Genomic DNA, 20588 nt, shown 5'->3' on the forward strand with positions numbered 1-20588 from the left:
AGCTGCTTCTAGAAGCTGGTGAGGCCACTTATTTTCCTCTCATTAATGATTGGGGTATTCAATTTTTTGTTCAACTAAAGGTAGGCACACTCTTCAGGCATGCTAGTCAGATGCTTTGTCATTCTCTTTGGGAGGCAGTCCTGAAGGGCAAAGGAGTCCGGGAAGGCTGGACGTTATTCAAGGAGGAAATCTCAAAGGCGCAGGAGCAGGCCGTCCCCATGGGCCGCAAGTTGAGCAGGTGGGGGAGAAGATCGGCCTGGCTGAACAGGGAGCTTTGGCTAGAACTCAGGAAAAAAAGGAGAGCCTACCACCTTTGGAGGAAGGGGCAGGTGACTCAGGGGGATTACAAGGATGTTGTGAGGATATGCAGGGAGAAGATCAGAAAGGTGAAGGCGCAGCTGGAACTTAAACTGGCCACCACCGTTAAAGACAACAAAAAAAGTTTTTATAAATATGTCAGTGACAAAAGGAGGGCCAGGGAGAATCTCCCTCCTTTGTTGGATGCAGAAGGTAACCTTGCCACGAAGGATGAGAAGGCAGAGGTACTTAATGCCTTCTTTGCCTCAGTCTTTAATAGTCAAACTAGTCATCCTTGGGTTCTTCAGGCCCCTGAGCTGGGAGATGGAGATAGGATGCAGAGTCAAGTCCCAGTTGTTGAAGAGGTGGTAGTCACTGACCTGCTCCTCCACTTGGATGCGCACAAGTCCATGGGGCCAGATGGGATCCACCCGAGGATACTGAGGGAGCTGGCAGAGGAGCTGGCCAAGCCACTCTCCATCATTTATCAGCAGTCCTGGTCAACCGGGGAGGTCCCAGATGACTGGAAGCTAGCAAACGTGACGCCCCTCTACAAGAAGGGTCGGAAGGAGGATCCGGGGAACTGGATCTGGATATTTTATCAGCCTGACCTTGGTGCCGGGGAAGGTCATGGAGCAGATCATCTTGAGTGCCGTTATGCAGCAAGTGTGGGACAACCGAGGGATTGGCCCCAGCCAGCATGGGTTTTTGAAAGGGAGGTCCTGCTTCACTAACCTGGTCTCCTTCTATGACAAGGTGACCCGCTTAGTGGATGAGGGGAAGGCTGTGGATGTTGTCTACTTGGACTTTAGGAAGGCCTTTGACACAGTCTCCCACAGCATTCTCCTGGAGAAGCTGGCTGCTCACGGCTTGGATGAGTGCACTCTGCGCTGGGTTAAAAACGGGCTGGACAGCCGAGCCCAGAGAGTGGTGGTGAATGCAGTCAATTCCAGTTGGCGGCCAGTCACGAGTGGTGTTCCTCAGGGCTCAGTACTGGGGCTGGTCCTGTTCAATATCTTCACTGATGATCTGGATGAGGGGATCGAGTGCACCCTCAGTAAGTTTGCAGATGACACCAAGTTGGGTGGAAGTGTTGATCTGCTGGAGGGTAGGAAGGCCCTGCAGAGGGACCTGGACAGGCTGGATCGTTGGGCCGGGGCCAACTGTATGAGATTCAACAAGGCTAAGTGCCAGGTCCTGCACTTCAGTCACAACAACCCCATGCAACGCTACAGGCTGGGGGAGGAGTGGCTGGAGAGCTGCCTGGCTGAAAAGGACTTGGGGGGTGTTGGTTGACAGCCGCCTGAACATGAGCCAGCAGTGTGCTCAGGTGGCCAAGAGGGCCAATGGCATCCTGGCCTGTATCAAGAATAGTGTGGCCAGCAGGACCAGGGAGGTGATAGTGCCCCTGTACTCAGCACTGGTGAGGCCACACCTCGAGTACTGTGTTCAGTTTTGGGCCCCTCACTATAAGTACATTGAGCTGCTGGAGCGTGTCCAAAGAAGGGCAACGAAGGTGGTGAAGGGTCTGGAGCACAAGTCTTATGAGGAGCGGCTGAGGGAGCTGGGGTTGTTTAGTCTGGAGAAGAGGAGGCTGAGGGGAGACCTTGTTGCTCTCTACAACTACCTGAAAGGAGGTTGTAGTGAGGTGGGGGTCGGTCTCTTCTCCCTAGTAACGAGTGATAGGACGAGAGGAAACGGGCCTCAAGCTGCGCCAGGGGAGGTTTAGGTTAGACATTAGGAAAAACTTCTTCACCGAAAGGGTGGTCAAGCATTGGAACAGGCTACCCAGTGGCTGAGTGGGAAGTGGCTGAGTCCCCATCCCTGGAGGTATTTAAAGAAGGGATAGATGTGGTGCTCGAGGACATGGTATAGATGGACTTGGCAGTGTTAGGTTAACGGTTGGACTTGGTGATCTTAAGGGTCTTTTCCAACCTTGACGATTCTATGATTCTATGATTCTAATATGATAATTGCAGTCATTTAGTAAAGAGGAGGGAATCTTGTGAGGCTCTGTTTGGGCTGGTCAAAGGGTTTCCTGTTGTTTCCTGGGAGAATGCTAGCAGAATAAGCTGATACGTGTGCATGTGGTTTCTCTGGTATCGCTAGCACCTTTATTTGTTGACATTTAATAGTTTTTAGCTTCTTGGGCAAGTCTTTCCATGTAATTTTTAAGAAAATATTGAAGATTAAATATGTTAATGTGCTGTTTTTAATTGTAATTGGGAGGCAGAGAGAGCGTACTAGCTTAACTATATCTACTGACAAGGCATTTAAAGATTTAATTGCAATTGTAAATGATTACTTTGCATTTAGTTTGCTCATTTTTAGTTTATTAAATGCACACTTATAAGCCTACAGAGTGCATAAAATACTGTTTAACCCAAAGATACCTTTTGAACATTTATCTACAAAGAAGTTTGCTTTCCCATGCTTGTGTAATACAGACTCACCCTGTTGTTAAGGCAAATATACAAGGAAAGCTGGGTATTTTCTTGTGCCCTACCTGTTGACAAGTAATTCAGATTTTGTGAGTTCACAGGTAAAATTGTGATTCAGGATGGAGGACTCTTCGCCTAGAATGTCTTATGATATCTGTGTCTGAACATGGGTTGCTGGAGCTCTACAGTTACTCTCAGTTTCAGCACTGTTACATCAAGAGGAAAATGCTTTGTCAAATGGATGAGACTCAGAGCTTTATAGATCAAAATCAACCCTTGATTTCTCTCAGAAAGTAGTACAGAAGTGATGTTGTCAGCCAAGAACTGGCAATAACATGTTTTTTCTAAAGCTAATTCCTCAAGCAGACAGGTAGCTGCATGTCATACCACCTGAAGCTTTTGTGTGGCATCTCCCAGTGAGGTCTGTGTAAGATGTGTTGTAGCAATGAGTTACTCAGGTTGCAAGGGTATGGAAACTAGTGAGATTCATCTGTATGAAAGTGGTAAGGGGTGCTATAAAAAGGCAAAGTACATTTCTGTTTCTACCATAGTGTCCAATAGCAGAAAGGAAATCTGTATAGCCTAGCTTCTTAAACAAATGCTTTATGGAACCCACCAGGTTCGATCTGAGGAGCAACTGCCCTACAGTACCTTCTGCAGTCTTACTGGCATTGCTCTAATAATACCATTCCCTTATGTTTAGCAGAGTCTTAAAGGCACTGTGTTATATTACTCAGATAGGTAATAACTTGAGGATATGTCTTCCCCACATTTGATGAAACTGCATTGTATACCATTGAGCTGTCTCCAGTGGGAGGCTAACATGGCCATCGAATGTTTACAGGTGATGTAGCATCAGGGTGCCTTAGGCAAAAGCTCTGAAGTAAAAGGATGGGTTTGCATTATATAGCACCCCCAAAAAACCCCAGGGGGAGAGTTAGAAAAACAGAAGATACTTCTTCCAGTTTTTTTACTTGTAGATTTTCTGAAACATCCATCACTCTCTGTGGATATCACAGAGCACAATGTCATGGACTCAAAGACAGAACTTATCAGCTATGATCTTCAGGTTCATAGATGTGGCTAGTAGACAACTGTTAAAACAAGATTTTTGGTACATGAGCAGAACTGGATCTTCTACAGCTTCATCAACAAAATTAATGCAATCGGTGGTCTTATAAGTATACTGCCATAGGATTTTGCAGTGACATTCTTCACCATCTGAACTTTGCCATTACAAGGGACTGGAACTGTTGAGAAGAAATGTGTGACAGACTATTTCCAAACACATTGAATCCAGTTTGACTAAACTGCCCTCAGTGGTTGATCACCTGGTTATAACAGGGCAACCTTCTTGGGAAAAAGAGTTTCTTATTGAAAAACCTGTGGTTTGAGATGCAAATATATTGTTCTCCAAGTGTAGTGGTTAGCTGGAATAACGTAATTTTTATTAAGCCCTGAAACTTCTTTCTGAAATACATGATACGCAGTATCATATGTAGCTGCACCTAGGACACGCACAAAATGAACATGATTTCTGGCCTTTGTTGATTATTTCTTTGAAGATGCTTTGTATTTAAGATTCCAAGGAAAATTGGAATTATTTTGCTTGGAATTTGGAATGATAACTACAATTATTTTGTAAAAAAAATATTGTGCAAATTTAAACATAAAACATTTTATCATTTAAGCAACTTAATAGTTTATGTGAATTGTTTAATATATATGTGAAATTTCCATTATGGTTGGATATCTGATCTGTAGATGTTAGTGTTGCCATTTCATTATGGCATCAGAAAGATTTTTTTAATGCTGGAAGTAGTGAGCTATATGACAAAACCCTGTCCTAAAATGTAACTGAAGATCTAAGGTGTAAATGTGCTGATATTTGGGCAAATATGTGAACAGAATTCTGAGAGGGGGTTGATTAATTACTGATTATAAATATGTTAGTAAAATCCCTGCAGGGAAAACAGATATAGTGAATCTTGATTTTAAGAAAGTCCATATTCATACTGTTTAAGTTTCTGTTCAGAATTCTGCCCTAAGGTTTAACTGAAAGTGTGTGTAGTGCACACAATCAGATATTAACAGTCTGACAATCTGAGTTAAGTATTGTTACAGCTATGACAGTGAATACAACTCATCTGTGGCTTTGGGCACATGAATGGATTAATCATCTGTGGCAAATCAAGATGGTGTGAATTAAAAAGCTGGAAAATGTAACACAGATCTGAAAATCAAATTAGCCTCCAATCCAACAATAGAAAAACATATACCTGCATAAATTGGGGCTAAATTTGCCAGACCTTCATTGTATTTGCTTCTTTCCCTCTCCCATTTTCAAATGCACAGCTTGTTTATCTAACACAGCTGCCTCCATGCAATTTGCTCGAGGTTTGTGCCTCAGGCATCTTCTCTCTGTTTATGAATCCATGACACAGACATATTGATGCCCTAGTTGATGGTAACAGTTGATTTTTCACCTGTAATACATTTGTCTGTAAGAATCTCTTCAAGGAAAACTGGAACTAGAACCTAGAACTTCTTTTAAATAAGGACAAAATGAATTTGTATTAAATGATGTGCTATAAAAATTTACACTTGTAATTCAAATAGATACTGTCCAAATAGACACATAGTTCCCATGTTAAAATATCTTTTGACATAACTGCAAAAGTTAAAAGGAGAACAAGTCACAAAAGCTATTTCTAGCAGCCAGTTTTCAATAAGATTATGAATTGACAGCTTCAGAGGGCTGTTTCTGACCTGAAGGTTTCCCTCTTTGCACTGAATACTTAACAGCAGGACAGAGGACTTGAGACATCTGAGAGAGCCAGTGCCCTTGAGCTTGTACTGCTATCAACTACCATGGTCCAGAATCTAGACCTTTATTTCAAAAGCTTTTAGTTTTGTGTTTGCAAAGATAACCATAGAAGTGAATTGAGTATAAACCAATGCAGCAGTGTCAGCATCAGTCTGAAGACAGGCCTAAGCAATAACTCTGAGAGAATTATGTGATCTGTTTTTTTAGGACTACTTTATGATCTTAAGTTGCAAACTAATTACAATAACTTAAATATCAGTTTTGTTAACTGCTTCACTGTTGTTCACTGCATGCAAGAAAGACAAGTATAGACATTTCAGGAAGGTTTCTTAGGAGTGACATTCATGTAACAGAATTTGGGAGAGTACAAGACTGCTTTTCATAAACTCTGTTTTCAAATGTAACACACCTAGGAAAAACACTGAAGTTCTAAGAAAATTTCATGATGTGTACCATTTCCCATGACAAGCTGTGTCAAAGGGAGTACCTTTGCTCACATTTGAAAGAAAGCTAGGATTATTGAAGAAGAATTATATATGTAAAAGTCCTTGTTGGTATGTGCTTACCTACACCTGAGGTTAGTTAAAAATTTAAATACAGGAAACTTTCAGTATGGGGGGAGAAGTCAGGTTCTTGGACATGGTACACCAAGCTCTGTCTTGTGTGTATCCCTTCTTGTGTTATCTTTTTTGCTGAGCAATAACACCTGAACAGTTATTGCAATATACAGTATTTGACATTACTGCAAAATTTAAAAAAAAAATGTTACGTTACAAATGTGAGAACAGAGGCAAAGTACTTGAAAAAAAAAAAGAATAGATGTTAGAGGTTACAAGGATAAAAACAGAATGAATCATAAAATGCAGTCAGAAGATACTTGGGGAAATGTGACAATATGCAACAAAATTGTTAAGATGCAGGTAACTAGGTTATAGTTGCATTTGAAATCTAATGAGCAGTCGGAGTCTGAAACCTTGGAACCATAAGAATTAAACTTAGTGAAGTAATGCGTTTTCCCTTTTCTTGCTTTGGAGGTTTTATTTTTCTGTCTAGAGGTTGCAGACCTAAGTTTCATTGTATTGTGCCTGCACTCAGTTTTACATGTAGAACAGATATGGAACAATGGCTACCATTTAAGAAGACATTAAAAAAAAAAGAAAAGAAATAGACACTTGGTGTGGGGTCACAAACTGCATCCAGTAAAATCACTAGCAAATTCCCCATGGATTTCAACAAGGACAGGATTTCACCCTCAATTTGGATGAAGTGGGGTGATGTGCTGCACTGCTGGTATGTATCACACAGGGAAAAACATGGTTTACGTGAGTATAAGTTTACGTGAGTATATATAAGTTTATGTGAGTATATATACTTAGGGTATAAGTATATTCTTTGTCTTATAACTCAGCAAGGAAAGGGTTTGCTCATTTGGTTCATATGCGCAAGGGCTAAGTTGGAGTCTAAGCCATTGCATTCCTGTTGACTGGGATCACTAGGGAACAGTAGAAGGTGATACATTGCTGTCAGCCGTCCTGGTCTCCAGCTGTGTCCTTCTAATTCGAGTCTGGCTTTGGAGACAGAGCTGCTTTTGGAAGCTGATGACACTGGCTGTTTTAATCCATAAATTCCCTGGCATCTTCTTTCTTAGTTTTTAATAAAAGTTGGTAATTCTGGTAAGGGATTTTCAGTTGTTTTTGTGATATGTTAGCACACTACATGAGCCAAGGCTCCTAAGGTAGCCCTGTGGTCACAGGTCAGTGACGCCACCTAGGAGCTACCAGACACAACTGAGAGGTGGTAGTCCATCCAGCAGGCTGTGTGGAGAGCTAGGCTGCCAGGGCAGGAAAGCTGGCTTGCCTCTGCAGCAGGCTCCCCAGGAACATACTGAAAATCCAGTCAAACATAGCAAGCAGGTCTTACTGACAAGAGTTTTGGTGTTTTAGAGAAAAGTTTATCATAAGGCCTGCCTATATTTCTCACAGTTTCCCCACAAACTGTGTCACGGCTTCCTTACCTACGACAGAGCCTGTTTTGTTGCAACATCAAGATGTGTCAAGTTGAACTCTGTACAACTCGCAATCAGCAAGTCAGGGTACTTGCCTTTAAGTTTTGGAGTATGGGGAATTTACTTTATGTATCTCTTAGAGATTTTCTGAATTTATGTTAGTTAAAATTTTCATTGTGTTCTAAGGCAGGTGGAGTTAGATTTCTGGTCACCAAGACACCTGGTTTTAGAGACTGGCAGACCTTTAAAATAGAGCCCACAAAGTAAAATTCCCTAAACCACTGCTAAGATAGATCTCAAAAAAAGTGGACTTATTGACACATACTTAATATATGACTGTTTGCTGTAATATAAAGATGTAATTTGCATTCTTGAGGAAAGACCTCTGTAGTTACTGAATGAGTTCACCACTTATGACCCATTGGTTATGTAAGCATGCAAGCAGATGCTCAGCAAACTTTTAGGCCACATTATTCTCTAAAAATTGTCTTGCGTATATTCTGCCACATCTCATTTTCATTTCAAGTACACATAATAAGGGAGATCTATCTAACTGTTAAGTTTCACCTAGTGAATAAAACAATGTAGGATGCCTGTTATTTAGGGAAATTGTGTTATTTGTGAAAGTATTGTTATTCCTTTGACTCCGTGCTGCTTTCTTATTTTGAAGCTACTTTGACAGCTGACACTTATTCCTGTGGCTAAACTCCTAGCAGTTACTTCTTAGCTTACCCAACTAGGGACATGAATGAAAAAGTGGTAAATACCACCCAATTTCTATATTTGCAAAATCTTGGGATTCCATGGCTCTTCTGTCCTGATCCCCTCTCCAACACCCCCCCAAACATACAGTTATGTTTAGGGGGTGACTTTTCTCCATTTAGAGGGGTAGTTTGTTGGCCACTTCTCATTAGTGTACTTTTTTACTGTTACATTTTATTGTAAGGCTTATGATTTTAGAGAGAGAAATACTCTGATAACTGCTCAATGCTCCTTTGAATACAAGATTGGTCTCCATTTGGACTTGTATTTTCTATTGTTTTCTTCTAGCTTAGTTTTAGATGTCCTAAAGAACAAGCCTCTCCCCTGGGGGCATTTGCAAAGTCTAGTAGATCATTCTGTCAGGAAGTTTCTCCTGCTATTAATTTTAAATTTCCTCCTTCTTGATTTCATTCCATTACCCCAAGTTTATACTTCCTGTACTTTCCAAATAATTCCTTCCTCTTCTGTGTGTTTATATTCTGCACATACTTGCAGTGATTGTCTCAGCCCAGTTATTATTTCATTACCATAGTCATGCTTACCTCTTTTAACCTTTCCTTGTATCAGTTGAATCAGGTCCTTTATCAGTCCATTTCTTTACTCTGAGTTATCTCAAATTTGACAAGATTCTTCTGATTGATAATAAGATTCCCAATATTTTTTACTTTGTATGGTTGTATTTTAAAATACCTGTTATTCACAGAACACACAATCATTTTAAGACAAAAGTTATCAGCCACTGTTGAAAAAACTATTTACTACTTGCTAATTTTTACTGCAAGTTATTTATTGTTCGAGTATTTACAGTCATGCAGAACGTCTAAAGCGTGTTTAAGCATTGGATAAACATATACGTTTACCGGTGAACACTGGCAAATTCAGTTGTGCCTATATGCAGGAAGTAGCATATTCCCTTGATGACCTGTACCGTAAGGTCATATGGAGACTGCCTCTTGTATCTGTGAAAGAAGACTGTTTATTATGCTCTTGACTTGTGAAGTTCCCATTATTAAACACTTCTGTGTTTTGGTAGGCAGCTTTTGGCCAGGTGTTATGATGTATGCATTGTAGTGCATTGTATCATAACTCTCTGCCCCACTCCCGAACATGTGAATTATTAGTTAGCCTTCCAGTTTGCATAATCTCTGTGGACAACTGTGGTCAAGTCTTGGTTATGCTCCAAGCCAGAGCGGTATGGCTTGTGAAAACAGAAGTTTTGCATCATTCATTTGCTCTTAATACTTCTTACATTAGGGTCTATGCCTGGTCAGTTTAATCCTGCTGTCGTGGGATTTAACGTGGTTCACAGCCAGTGCATGAACAGCAAATGTATTTTGAAACAATTTGATACATGCTGCATCCAGAAAGAAAGAAAGTTTACCAAAAAGTACTGCTTCTTAAACATGTACTACCTATCTGAGGAGGGATCTGCCTGCTGAAAATAACACATAGAAATGCATAGCTTTGTTAAAACGGCTCATTCCAGCACGCAAGTACTGCGGTGATGGGCATTCTGGAAAACCCTAAGATAGGCGGGTAGGTTCCTTAAACACAATGTGTATGTTTCACAAGGCATTCTTTTGGTTTTGTTTTGTAGCCTAACAGCAGTGGTCAAGTAGTAGGGAAAGTGCCTGGCCATTTTACTCCAGTTTTGGCACCCTCTCCCCATCACAGTGCGGTGCGACCTGTGACCCTGACCATGACAGATACTAAACCCATCACTACATCCACTGAAGGTGAGGCATCTTCACCTACAGCAGCCAGTAAGTATTTCTTTAGGAAACAAAAAATGTCCATCAAAGATTCGATATGATCTCAAATTGAGGCCAGAAAAAGGCGCCTTTTCCTACTATTTGACCAAGTGGATGCTCATCATTTTGCATGGAGAGCAAATGTGATCTGACTGCAAAGCTTTTCCTCCTCAAATTTCAACTGATGCATCATGTTACACAAACCAAAGTTTGTGACATGACAACAAAAATGAAAGGGAAAAGCCTGCGTATTTGACCGCTATTCAAGAAAAAGAAAACATGGTTGCTCATCTAAGGTGGACATTGTTAAGACATTGAGAAGCACACCCAGACAGCAAGGTTTTATAATGACCCACAGATGGAATTCCAAACAGAGATTGAATAATTTGCTCCTCAATGAGCTTTCCTACAGAAATCAAGCCTTGTTACAATGCATACTGAATCTGAGCTATGACAATTGCATGTTGATATAGGTTGTGTCATTTTTAGCAAAAAAACCTGATGTGGCAAAATAAAATTTTAATTCCTTGTCATTGCTGCAATGGATGGTAGATCCACTGTTCTTTTTTAAACAAACAAACAAACAAACAAATGCTAACTTTAACGTTTTATGATCTTTATTACTATTTAGGACCATATTATCTGTCCTATTATCTTCAATGGAATTGCGGTTTTGGAAATAAGAGCAAAGGTGTTACTATGCATAGGGTAATCTCTTCCAAATACTCATCTTGTGCTCAGTGATGCAGAATGTTGCTTTTTAACTACTTTATGCATTTCTGTTGTCTTTGGACTTTTATTTGGACTTGAGATGGCCAGTGTTACCAGTATTTATCAGGGCGGTGAAGATTTTTAGGAGACATTTCCAAACACACACTTTGGAATAGAACTTACCAGTCTTTAAAAATATTAACGTCTTCAGGGTCTGTTACATTAAAATGACTTGCTTTAGACCTGTTTAGTGTTTGAACTGTGAATCCAGTCCTTAACTTTTGGTCTGTTGTTAACAGAAACCATAAATTGTATGTTTCTTAGGTGTTATACTACTTTAAATCTTTTCATCAGAATGTGAAGCAGAGATGAGATTCAAATGCATAGGAGTGGCAGAGAAGTAAAGGAGGAAAACCAGTTATACCTTTATTATAAAAGGATAGTAGTAACTTTTGGACCAACTATTGTTCAAGTAAAAAAAAAACAATCATGTGGATAGATTTATGGAAGTATTTTAGCTGTTCTTTTAGTATAGCAGAGGTTTTCTTAAAAGGTGGTAGAGTATATCTGTATCCTCCTTGGTGGTTTGTGGTACAGTTCTTGCATCTTTTAGGAGAGTTAGTTTTAGCAACAAACAAGAAGCTGTTGCTCTAAACTTTTGATTCAGAACAGAAACTGAGAAAATTGAGTTCATGTATAGTTTCATGTATTCATGATTTCATTCTGCTTCCAAACATGACCGGGCCTGGCCTAAATAGCTGTCTCAGATGAGGTCAGGGTTTCTAATACAAATGGCAAAAAGAACAAATACAATGTCAGAACTGCGTTGGGATGTTTTCTGGTAATCTGACCATATTATTCATCATTAGAGGAAAGCACACCTAATCTGTTCATTGTCCTACTCCTAAGGGAAAAATTTGGACTATATTTTCAAATGAAGTCGACACCCAGTTTCTCATGCAATTCATTGGAATTTGGGTACCTGATTCCCCATGAAACTTAGAACATATCAGCTTAGATATTTGAAATAAGGCCTCCTCATGCTTCCCGAGCAGTGTGCAAGTAATTTCATGCCTAAAGATCCAATGTCTGTTACTACAGCACATAAATAATAACAAAAAACCCCTTTATTTACAAATTTTATTTGAATGTGCCAGTTCTGCGTATGAGATAGTGTATAAATGCTACATGTTCAGAGTGTTATGGTTTTCAAAGCAGTGCAGTAGTCTATCTGGTTGGTAAAGCCTTTTGAAACTGGATTGGTAACTGTAAGAGGAAAAAAGTGAAGGAACATAGCTTGTTGATGAAGAAAATAGCAAAAAACTGAAGGATCATGTCCTGCTGGTGTATAAATTATATATGAATACATATAAGCTGTATTATCAGTTATAATAGACCTGCCACACAGAGTGCTAATGTTAACTTAATGGGAAAATCAAGACTAAAGATATTTTAAGGTATAGTTTTACTTTTATTTGCAATAATTGATTGATTGGTTCAAAATATATATAGATATTTATATGTAAAACATACACTTAGCGAACAAGTTATCATTATTATTCATTCTGATGAGAATAAAATGAAAAATGAATAGCACTGGTTTTCATTCTGAGGTGCAATAGCAGAATTGTTTTGAATGAGAAAGAACAGCAGGCTTTGATAATATTTGGGGAACCCTGTGGCCTCCACCATAGTTTCCTTCTAATAAATGATGAATTTTTATGACAGTTTTCAGTAAAGACTGTTTACTGTTTAAAGCCTTTTTTTTTTTTTAATTTAATTGATTTCATTTGCTTGTATTTGCTGTGTGACTTTAATATTAACAGGCCAATTCAGTAAGTACTCCCATCTAGCTCCTCACTGGCATCCTTGTGTATGTCTGTTCAGTTTTAGTAGTTTTGCTTTGTCTGCCAGCAAGTTTCCAGGCAGTGAGTTGCAGTGCGGACATCTCCACACTGGGAAGTGGAGTAAGACCACCTACCTCATTTCATAAGTGCCACCAAAAGCCATGAGAGAGTAATGGCTTTTAGGGATTACTGACAGAGACAGACAGGAATGTGACCTACAGGTGAAGGATCCATATCCTGTAACTAATTCCAGCATTACCTACCATTCCCTTTCTCCTCAGAAATGGATTTCTTTAATCTTCTGTAGCAGACAGTGAGAGACTTCCTTAAATTGTCCCTCTGGGAAAACGTTGTTTCTTGATGCATAGGGGAGTTGAATATTTAACATTAGATTGCACAGTAAAAATTAGCTCCCTTCTCATGAAAATACTAATCAGATTACATCCTGTTTTCAAAAGCCTGTAAAGATTCATGTCATGCCACATAAGCTGAACTTCGATTCCAACTTTTTTTGTTCTTTTACAGTTCTTTTACAGTTTTGTGATAGGCCTTCACAGCAGTAAGAGTAATAAGTGTGCACTAATATTTTCTCTCAACATTGCAATCTCAGTGATTTCACTGGTGCCTTAGATTGCTGTAGTGGAAATGAGATTCAGGCTCGTGATTCCTTCAAATACATATCTTATTTAATCACTTAAAAAATATATGTATGTATTAATCAGAGGAACTTTTATTTAACAAGAGACATCATTATGATTTACACATGCAGCTTCCATTGAAGTTTATAGGAATTTACACGTCTTTCCAAATTTGGTCCAATTTTTCTTTTGCATTCTATTAAAGTCTAAATAAAGGAAAAACACAGACACATCCTATATAATGCAAAATCATAACTCTGGATCTCTCATATTTGTGCTGTACCTGCACAGGGTAATACTTATGATAGGTTGGTATTTTTATCAATCTGTTTTGTTCTTCCTTAATCAGCCTACACAGCCTCAGGCACATCCCAAGCCAATCGATATGTGGGACTAAGCCCAAGAGACCCATCCTTCCTACACCAGCAACAGGTGGGCAAGTTTCACATAGGTGTAATGATATAGAGAAGCTTTTGCAATATTACCTTCCTACGTGCTGCCACTGTTATCTTGGATTAGACTGGGATCCTAAGGGTTTCAGTATTTGTCATCGGAAGATGAAGCTTATTCAAAACAAAACTGAACCCTTTAAGAAACATCAATTTAACACATGCTTTATTTCTTAGATTTGTGCCATCTTAAGGAACTTCTAATCATGTTTCTTTCAATTATTTTATTTTTCAAGAGCTCATACATGTAATCTTTAATAGGATTTTAGGAAAGAGAATGACGTGTATAAGGAACAATGCTCATTTCAAAATTAGTTTAAAAAATAAGGAAAATTTCCAAAGCAAAAAGTCCAAATTATTATTTTCAAGCTATTTTGGTGTTTTTGTTCCCCCCCCCCCCCCGATGTTTCAGCCTACATTTCTTCATTTTAGTTCTAGAAGATGAGTTATAAAACCAAATTCTCAATGCAACACATCATCATTTCTAGTTTAATAGGTTTAAATTGGTCTGCTGATTCCAAACATGATAAACCCACATTTTTGTTCTAGTTTCTTACATCATTTATGTTTCAAGTAGCATTTTAAATTTCACATCTCATTAATGCTGTAAATTTAATGCAAATGAAGTGTTTACCCAAACTGTGAAAACATACAGCCGAGATTAATGATGGCTTACAAACAAATTAGCTGCAGTCAGTAGCAAGGCCACGTGTATACAGAAATGTTACATTGCTAGTAACAGGAATAAAGTCAGACCCTTTAGAACTTTAACATATTTTATGATGTGTGTTTGTATTGCTCCTAGATCTTAACAGCAGAGGACTTTGAAATTAACAGCATGTAAAATGTTATAATGAAAAAAGTTGAATGTGGCAGTAAGAAAAGAGCAGTTAAATAGTCCTTGGTATTTATTGTACTGTATTTTTTTCTCAGGCTTGGGTTCCTGTCAACAGTTGGTACACATGCCTGATGCATTTTTCAGTAAAACCTACCTGTTCTGTGTTTGTTGAGATATAGCTGAAGTGTCCCTCATCTGGAACTCCCTATCCCTATCCACTCCCAGGGCAAGGTGGCAGTATGTCCATTTTAAAGGTCACTACATGCAGAGTTCAGAGAAAATCATAAAGATGATTATTTATTCAAGACAGTTGATGCTTTGCCAACTTTTTTTTAACCAGTGAGACCTAACTGGAAACATCTGTACACTTTTATGAAAATACCAAATGACAATTAGTGGTTTTGCCAACAATTCATTTTTCAGTAAATTTTCTGGTGCATTGCTTTTTGTTTTAACCTCTCAAAGATTGTTGTATTATGAAATGTGTTATAATTACTATAACATGGTTCTTTTTCAAAGATATAATATATATGCTTATTGTATTGTATCTTAAAATACACACAACATCTCTCTTTTTAAACACAGTGCATGTAATTTCTGGATTTCCTTTCGTGTGAAGTTTTACATAGTTTTACATACTCTGACATCCAGTTAATTTGGGGATGTGCAATTTTTTTTTTCACTTCTTGTTTTTAGACACATTTTTTTCTGCAAATTTGCTACTGCTTAAGCCCACTCCACCTTCTTCCAAGTTCATTTAAAAGAGTTACAAACTTCTTGTCACATGCCAGAAGGTAGTGGCAGCACACTTAATTTTCTCTTGGCTGAGTTTATGACATGTAAATCATATATTGCTTATTTCATGCATCTTCTATATGTTTTCAGCTTTGTGTAGATGGAATTAAGTTTGGAGATTTCAGCAGTGTCATAGGAACATAAAAGTGAGAGGGATCTCAAGGGTCATCACAGTCTTTGGTGTTTACATGTACTGTGTCTTGTACTCCCTTTCATGGTAAAACATGTGGCCAGATGGCTTAGGGGAAGGGGAAAATAAATTAAGTCTCATATACACTTCATAAACAGAAAAATTCTTCAATGCCACTGTGTGAAACCAATGTTCTCCCTTCTAAAGTATATTGCTTCATAGTCTTGTTATATTAATTCAAGTGCATCAGTTGGTGACCAGTGAGCCACACAGTAAATTTAAAAATTGTGTCATGGTTTCATCTTTGCTGTGAATTCTCTATTCTTTTCTAACTTATGCAACGGATATATGTGTATGCTTGTCTGAGTGTGTTTGGGCCAGGGTGGGGGGGACATGTGTGGATGCTTATACATACAAATATGTACAAAATTAGGGAATAGTATGTACTGCTGAAACCATTCGAAAGAACAGAATACTTCAATAACAAAGCTTTTTCAGATAGATAAATACAAATATTTAAGTGCGTATCTGTAAGTTTCTAATGAACTAGCTACCTTCACTCACTTAAATCCTAAAGGCATCTCTGAGATGACAGTGCCATATATGTTTATTACCCAGAAAGTGAGGTAGAGCACTGAGATTGTCTAAACAACTTTAATAGAGCAAAGGTTATCCTTTGGTAAGGCAGAAATGAGATTGATTTACTATGTCCTTTCATTACTTTACAACAATTTAGAGGAGACCACTCTTCTTGTGGCAGATTTTAAATGCATTTGGTTTAAAGCAGCCCATGATGAATGAAAAGAAAAATCAAGGGGTACGTGAAATAAAGGTAATCAATCATTTTGTATTAGTGGAGAGATATTCTAAATTAGAAAGCCAATGGTTTTAGTTCCAGAGAGGTCTTTTAAACATTCACCATACCCTGTAATGCACATTGACCCCTCAAAAATAAATATTGTCACCGGTACATTTTTTTACTTCATTAGAGGAGTCTTTATGAAGATTTATTCTCTCTGGTTATGAGAAATATGGGCATACACCGTTGAGTACTTTTTGTTGCTGTTGAAAAGAACCATTATGTAGCCTGTTTAAATTGCAGTAACCACAATAAATTTAAAAGTTACACATGTATTTTGCAACACACACTTACATGGAATCTTCTGACAAAGTGATAGATTGTTACAACTTCCAGTAAACAATTTATAGCACAACCTATCTGGTGTACTCACATGTAGATGGGAAGCACTGAATACAACTTTGAAAGACAGCGCATAATAGCACCAATGGGAGCAGTTTATTTGCTTTTACTGATCTGGATACTGTGAAAATTCTGTTGTTACATGCATTACTTAGCATGATACGTTGATAGTTAGGAAGACAAGGTTCTAATGAGGAATTATAACTATGCAGCCTACTTTCTGCTGCAATTGCTGGTGGATCTTCCTGTTACCTGCCTTGAAATGCCAGGTATTTCTGCACTGAGACATGAATAGTTACAAAACATATCTCTTGCTTCAGTGGCATCTAGAGAGTCACATGTATCTTATAATTTTGTTGTAAAAAAGTCATGTGAGGCCCCCCCCCCAACTGTCTACTGCAAATTGTTAATGACCACTTAGTTTGCTTTTCTTGATTCAGCATCAGCTTCTGAGAGTTGTTAAGTATTGATAATGTAACTGCAGAGAGGGAACCACAGGAGGGGGCAAGGGAAGTGATAAAAGCTAGTACCTGAGTGAGAGAATTTTTCTTAATTTTACTATTGGTGGTTGGTGGGATTATTTTATGAAGTCAAATCTAGTACTCGGTGCTCATCATCTGTGCTGAGAAACATCTTAAATGAATTGCACATAAAAGAAGGGTTGGATAACCTTCACAATTATATGGGAGCACCTTTTTTCGCCCTTCTTTCTCTGATTTGCATCTACCGAAGATCTGTAGTTTCTAAGCCTAGACTAGAGGAAAAAAGAACAAATTGAAGATTCTCTGTCAAATTCAATCTTCTACAAGTGGACAAAGTCCCTTTCCAGATTCTAGCTGGGTCTTCATTCTTTGACTAAATGATTTTAATGGGGAGATCATTAGTTCAGCAACAGTCTTAGTGATCAGAATTCTCATGGTTATGTGATGGCATTTCTGTAGCCTCCTTGTGTTACTGTTTTCAACTTCATGAATTTATTATGTTCTTGAAATGACAGACATTTAGAGACAGGTTGATGTTGTTTCTGGCTATGAAGCTAGAATGTTGCCAGAAATACTAGTCATGCACTTTATCTGTGTAAATGATATAAAAAGATAGACGGATGGATGGATAGATAGACATTTGCATTTATTGCAAATACAGATTAATGGTTTCACGAATAATAAGATTTCTGTTGGAATGAATGAAATAGCTGATAGGTTTTCTTTCCTGGCCATTTATTTAATTTTAATGCACCTTGGAGCCTTGTATGCGTGATTGTATTTTTAATTAGAAAATATATATAAACGGGATAGCTCTTGAGGTCTGTGAAGACAGTGACCTCTAGAACTTTCCTGTCTGTTACAGTAAACTGTGCTAACTAATGCTGGCCCAGTTACTGAGGAGGTAGTGAACTTCTTCTGTCTTTGCACAGAGTAATACAGTGGCATGGTTTTCACTAGAGCTTGGACTTTCGGGTGTGGTGTGTGGTACGCCTGGTTTTCACATGGCTTTGACATTTGCCATGTACATAGTAATAAGAAACACTTCAGGTCTTTAAAATGCAAAATCAGAAAATTGTAGATAGCTTTTTATTTCCTACACACCAGAATGCCCTGCCTCTTTGGTAGGAAGTTGTTCTTACCAGATGCATCCTTTAGTTACTGAATCACACAGTTAAAAATGGAGTTCTCTTCATACTATTCATCATGGAAATTGTAAACTTAAATGTCCACTGAACACACAGTATCTGCTTGCAAAATATTTTGGGTGGATGTTGATTTTGCTTTCAGCAGAAAGCTGAAAGAACACAAGTGGACTCTTAAAAAGAACTTCTCAGGAAAGCCAGGAAACACGTTATCAACACTTAGGCTGTTCTTATTGTGTCCCTTATCATAATTGACAGTTTGACGTAAAACTGGGTCACATGACCACCAGAGAGGTATGTAAATGGATAAGAGGTCACCTTTCACATATGCTTTCTGGAAAGGAAACACATTTAAAGGAAGTTTCGGTCAGAACAATGACAATATGCAAATGTTATGTTTTATGGGCTTTTCTCAACTAACAGAAGCTATAGCACAGTCTCCTATTACACTTTCCAAAATGCGTATCTATTTTCAGTAGCGATCACAGAAGCTTGAGATGAATGTTAGTCTTAGACAACCACTCTTTAAATAGGAGAATACAAAACCTGCTTAAATATTAACCCATAAAGATTATTCAGACTATGTTTAAAGATTGAGCTGTTGAATATGGGTTTTTAATGTATGTGGGTTTTGCATACTTAAAACTCTGCAGGATGGTTGTGCTTGGAAGGTGCCCACTTTAAACTGAAAAGGCAGCTATAGTGAAATCTAGCTCTCGGGCAGAACTTCATATCAGTATGTCTCACAGCACTGGAAAGTGCAAAACAAAATCGCTTTTCTGACATTTTACAGAGGGCACAACAGGAGCAGGGAGGTAGATGAGTTAGGAGAAGCACTCGGTCTACTGCTCTGCTTCTGCCTGGGTCTGTGACCCCTTCCTATGACACAGCTGAGGCAGGTGAGGGAGTTGCACTGCCTCCCTGGAGAAACACTTGCAGTGGTCTTTGTCCTCTCTGCTGCTTCATGAGTGTAGCAGTGAGCACATATAGCAGGGATGAGAGACTGCTGCAGCTCCATGTGTCAGGAAATGGCTGGGCTGCCTGTGAGATTTCCCCATCTGCTGCAAGGCTGGGCATCCTTCCCCACTTCAGAATACAGAACCATGTTCTTTTTCTGTGTGGTTAGGTGAGAGATAAATAAAAATATCATTGATAATGTTTCGTGGATGGAAGGTGTTATTGAAGTGGGGTTCATGTGGCTTGCCTTGCTGAAAATGACAAAGCTGTGGGACTGAAGAGCAGGCCTGTCCAACAGGCTTCTAGGAAAGACTTTTCATCATGTCACATGCCAAATCAAGTAATTTATTTTGCATTCATAGCATATTTTTGAGAAAGTTAGTAGTGTTTTTCAGCATTTATTAAATGTCTAATGAGAACTATTTTTGAAGTCCCTCTACTGAGATATTTAAGTTTTCTGAAGTAGCCTTCAAGTAGTTTCCTGCCTCTCCCTTTCACATGTCCTGCAGAGAAAATCTTTTAGGTGGCTTACTGTGGGTGAGTGAATGTGCCTTCTCGTCTCCAGCTAACGCTGTGGCATGGTTTTAGCGGTCACTTAAGTTATTCTAAGGACTAGAACTAGCCAGAAAGCTTTCACCATGACTCCAGATAACATACAGCACTCAAAATACTATACTTAAGTGCCCTACATCCTTCCAAAGCTTGGTACTCATGTCAGGTCTGTGCCCCCAGGCTTTCCCTAGTGGGCTGTCTGGACATCCTCCAAGGGCAGTGTTCCTGCTGTTGCTGTGAACAGACGTCTTCTTCCAACAAATGGAGCCAGGGCTCACAGAGCTCTCTTAAGCTTCTCCAGCCTTTTTACCCAGAAAGCACTCAACACACATGAGGGATGCAGACACAGACTTTGAAAGTGATATTTCTACATACTTCTGAAAGTATATTTCTAAATCTTAGACATTCTCCTCTAAGCAGGAGTGATTTGGGAGAGAAAATTTTATGTGAGGGAGAAAAAAAAAACATTTTCCTGGAAGGTTAGTTTTTAAAGAAAACATGGCAGTTACATGAACCTGCTGAGGAGTGTGGAGCAATAGTTTTTAACATTGGGAAGGTGGTTTTCAGCACAGTTGATGCAGTCCTGGGATTATCACAGAAGCCGTTGTCATACAGACTTGCAGTTCTTCAAGGTGTTGTCAGTATCGCAAGTATGGCACAGTTGGTGCAGTGAATAGCACTACAGTTTAACTGTAAGTCTGGTGTATCATGAATCTTCATATAGAGGTGCGTGTATGTGTGTGCAGCATATATAAAAAAT

General features: G+C 38.9%; 1 protein-coding gene across 10 annotated transcripts in view; it reads left to right on the forward strand.

Moving 5' to 3' along the window:
• NFIB (nuclear factor I B) overlaps positions 1 to 20588 on the forward strand; it is a 181382-nt gene that overhangs the window by 141150 nt on the left and 19644 nt on the right. For 4 of the 10 annotated variants that reach the window (XM_087741785.1, XM_087741790.1, XM_087741788.1 and 1 more), the window contains exons 9-10: positions 9930 to 10095; positions 13629 to 13711. In XM_087741785.1, coding sequence (XP_087597911.1) covers positions 9930 to 10095; positions 13629 to 13711 — 249 coding nt within the window. The remainder of the gene's footprint in view (positions 1 to 9929; positions 10096 to 13628; positions 13712 to 20588) is intronic. The other 6 variants (XM_087741786.1, XM_087741792.1, XM_087741789.1 and 3 more) reach the window with 3 other exon arrangements.

Source organism: Nipponia nippon, unplaced genomic scaffold (genome assembly GCF_047370975.1).
Source record: "Nipponia nippon isolate SJK-2023a ecotype South Korea unplaced genomic scaffold, ASM4737097v1 scaffold_8, whole genome shotgun sequence".
Lineage (NCBI taxonomy): Eukaryota > Metazoa > Chordata > Aves > Pelecaniformes > Threskiornithidae > Nipponia > Nipponia nippon.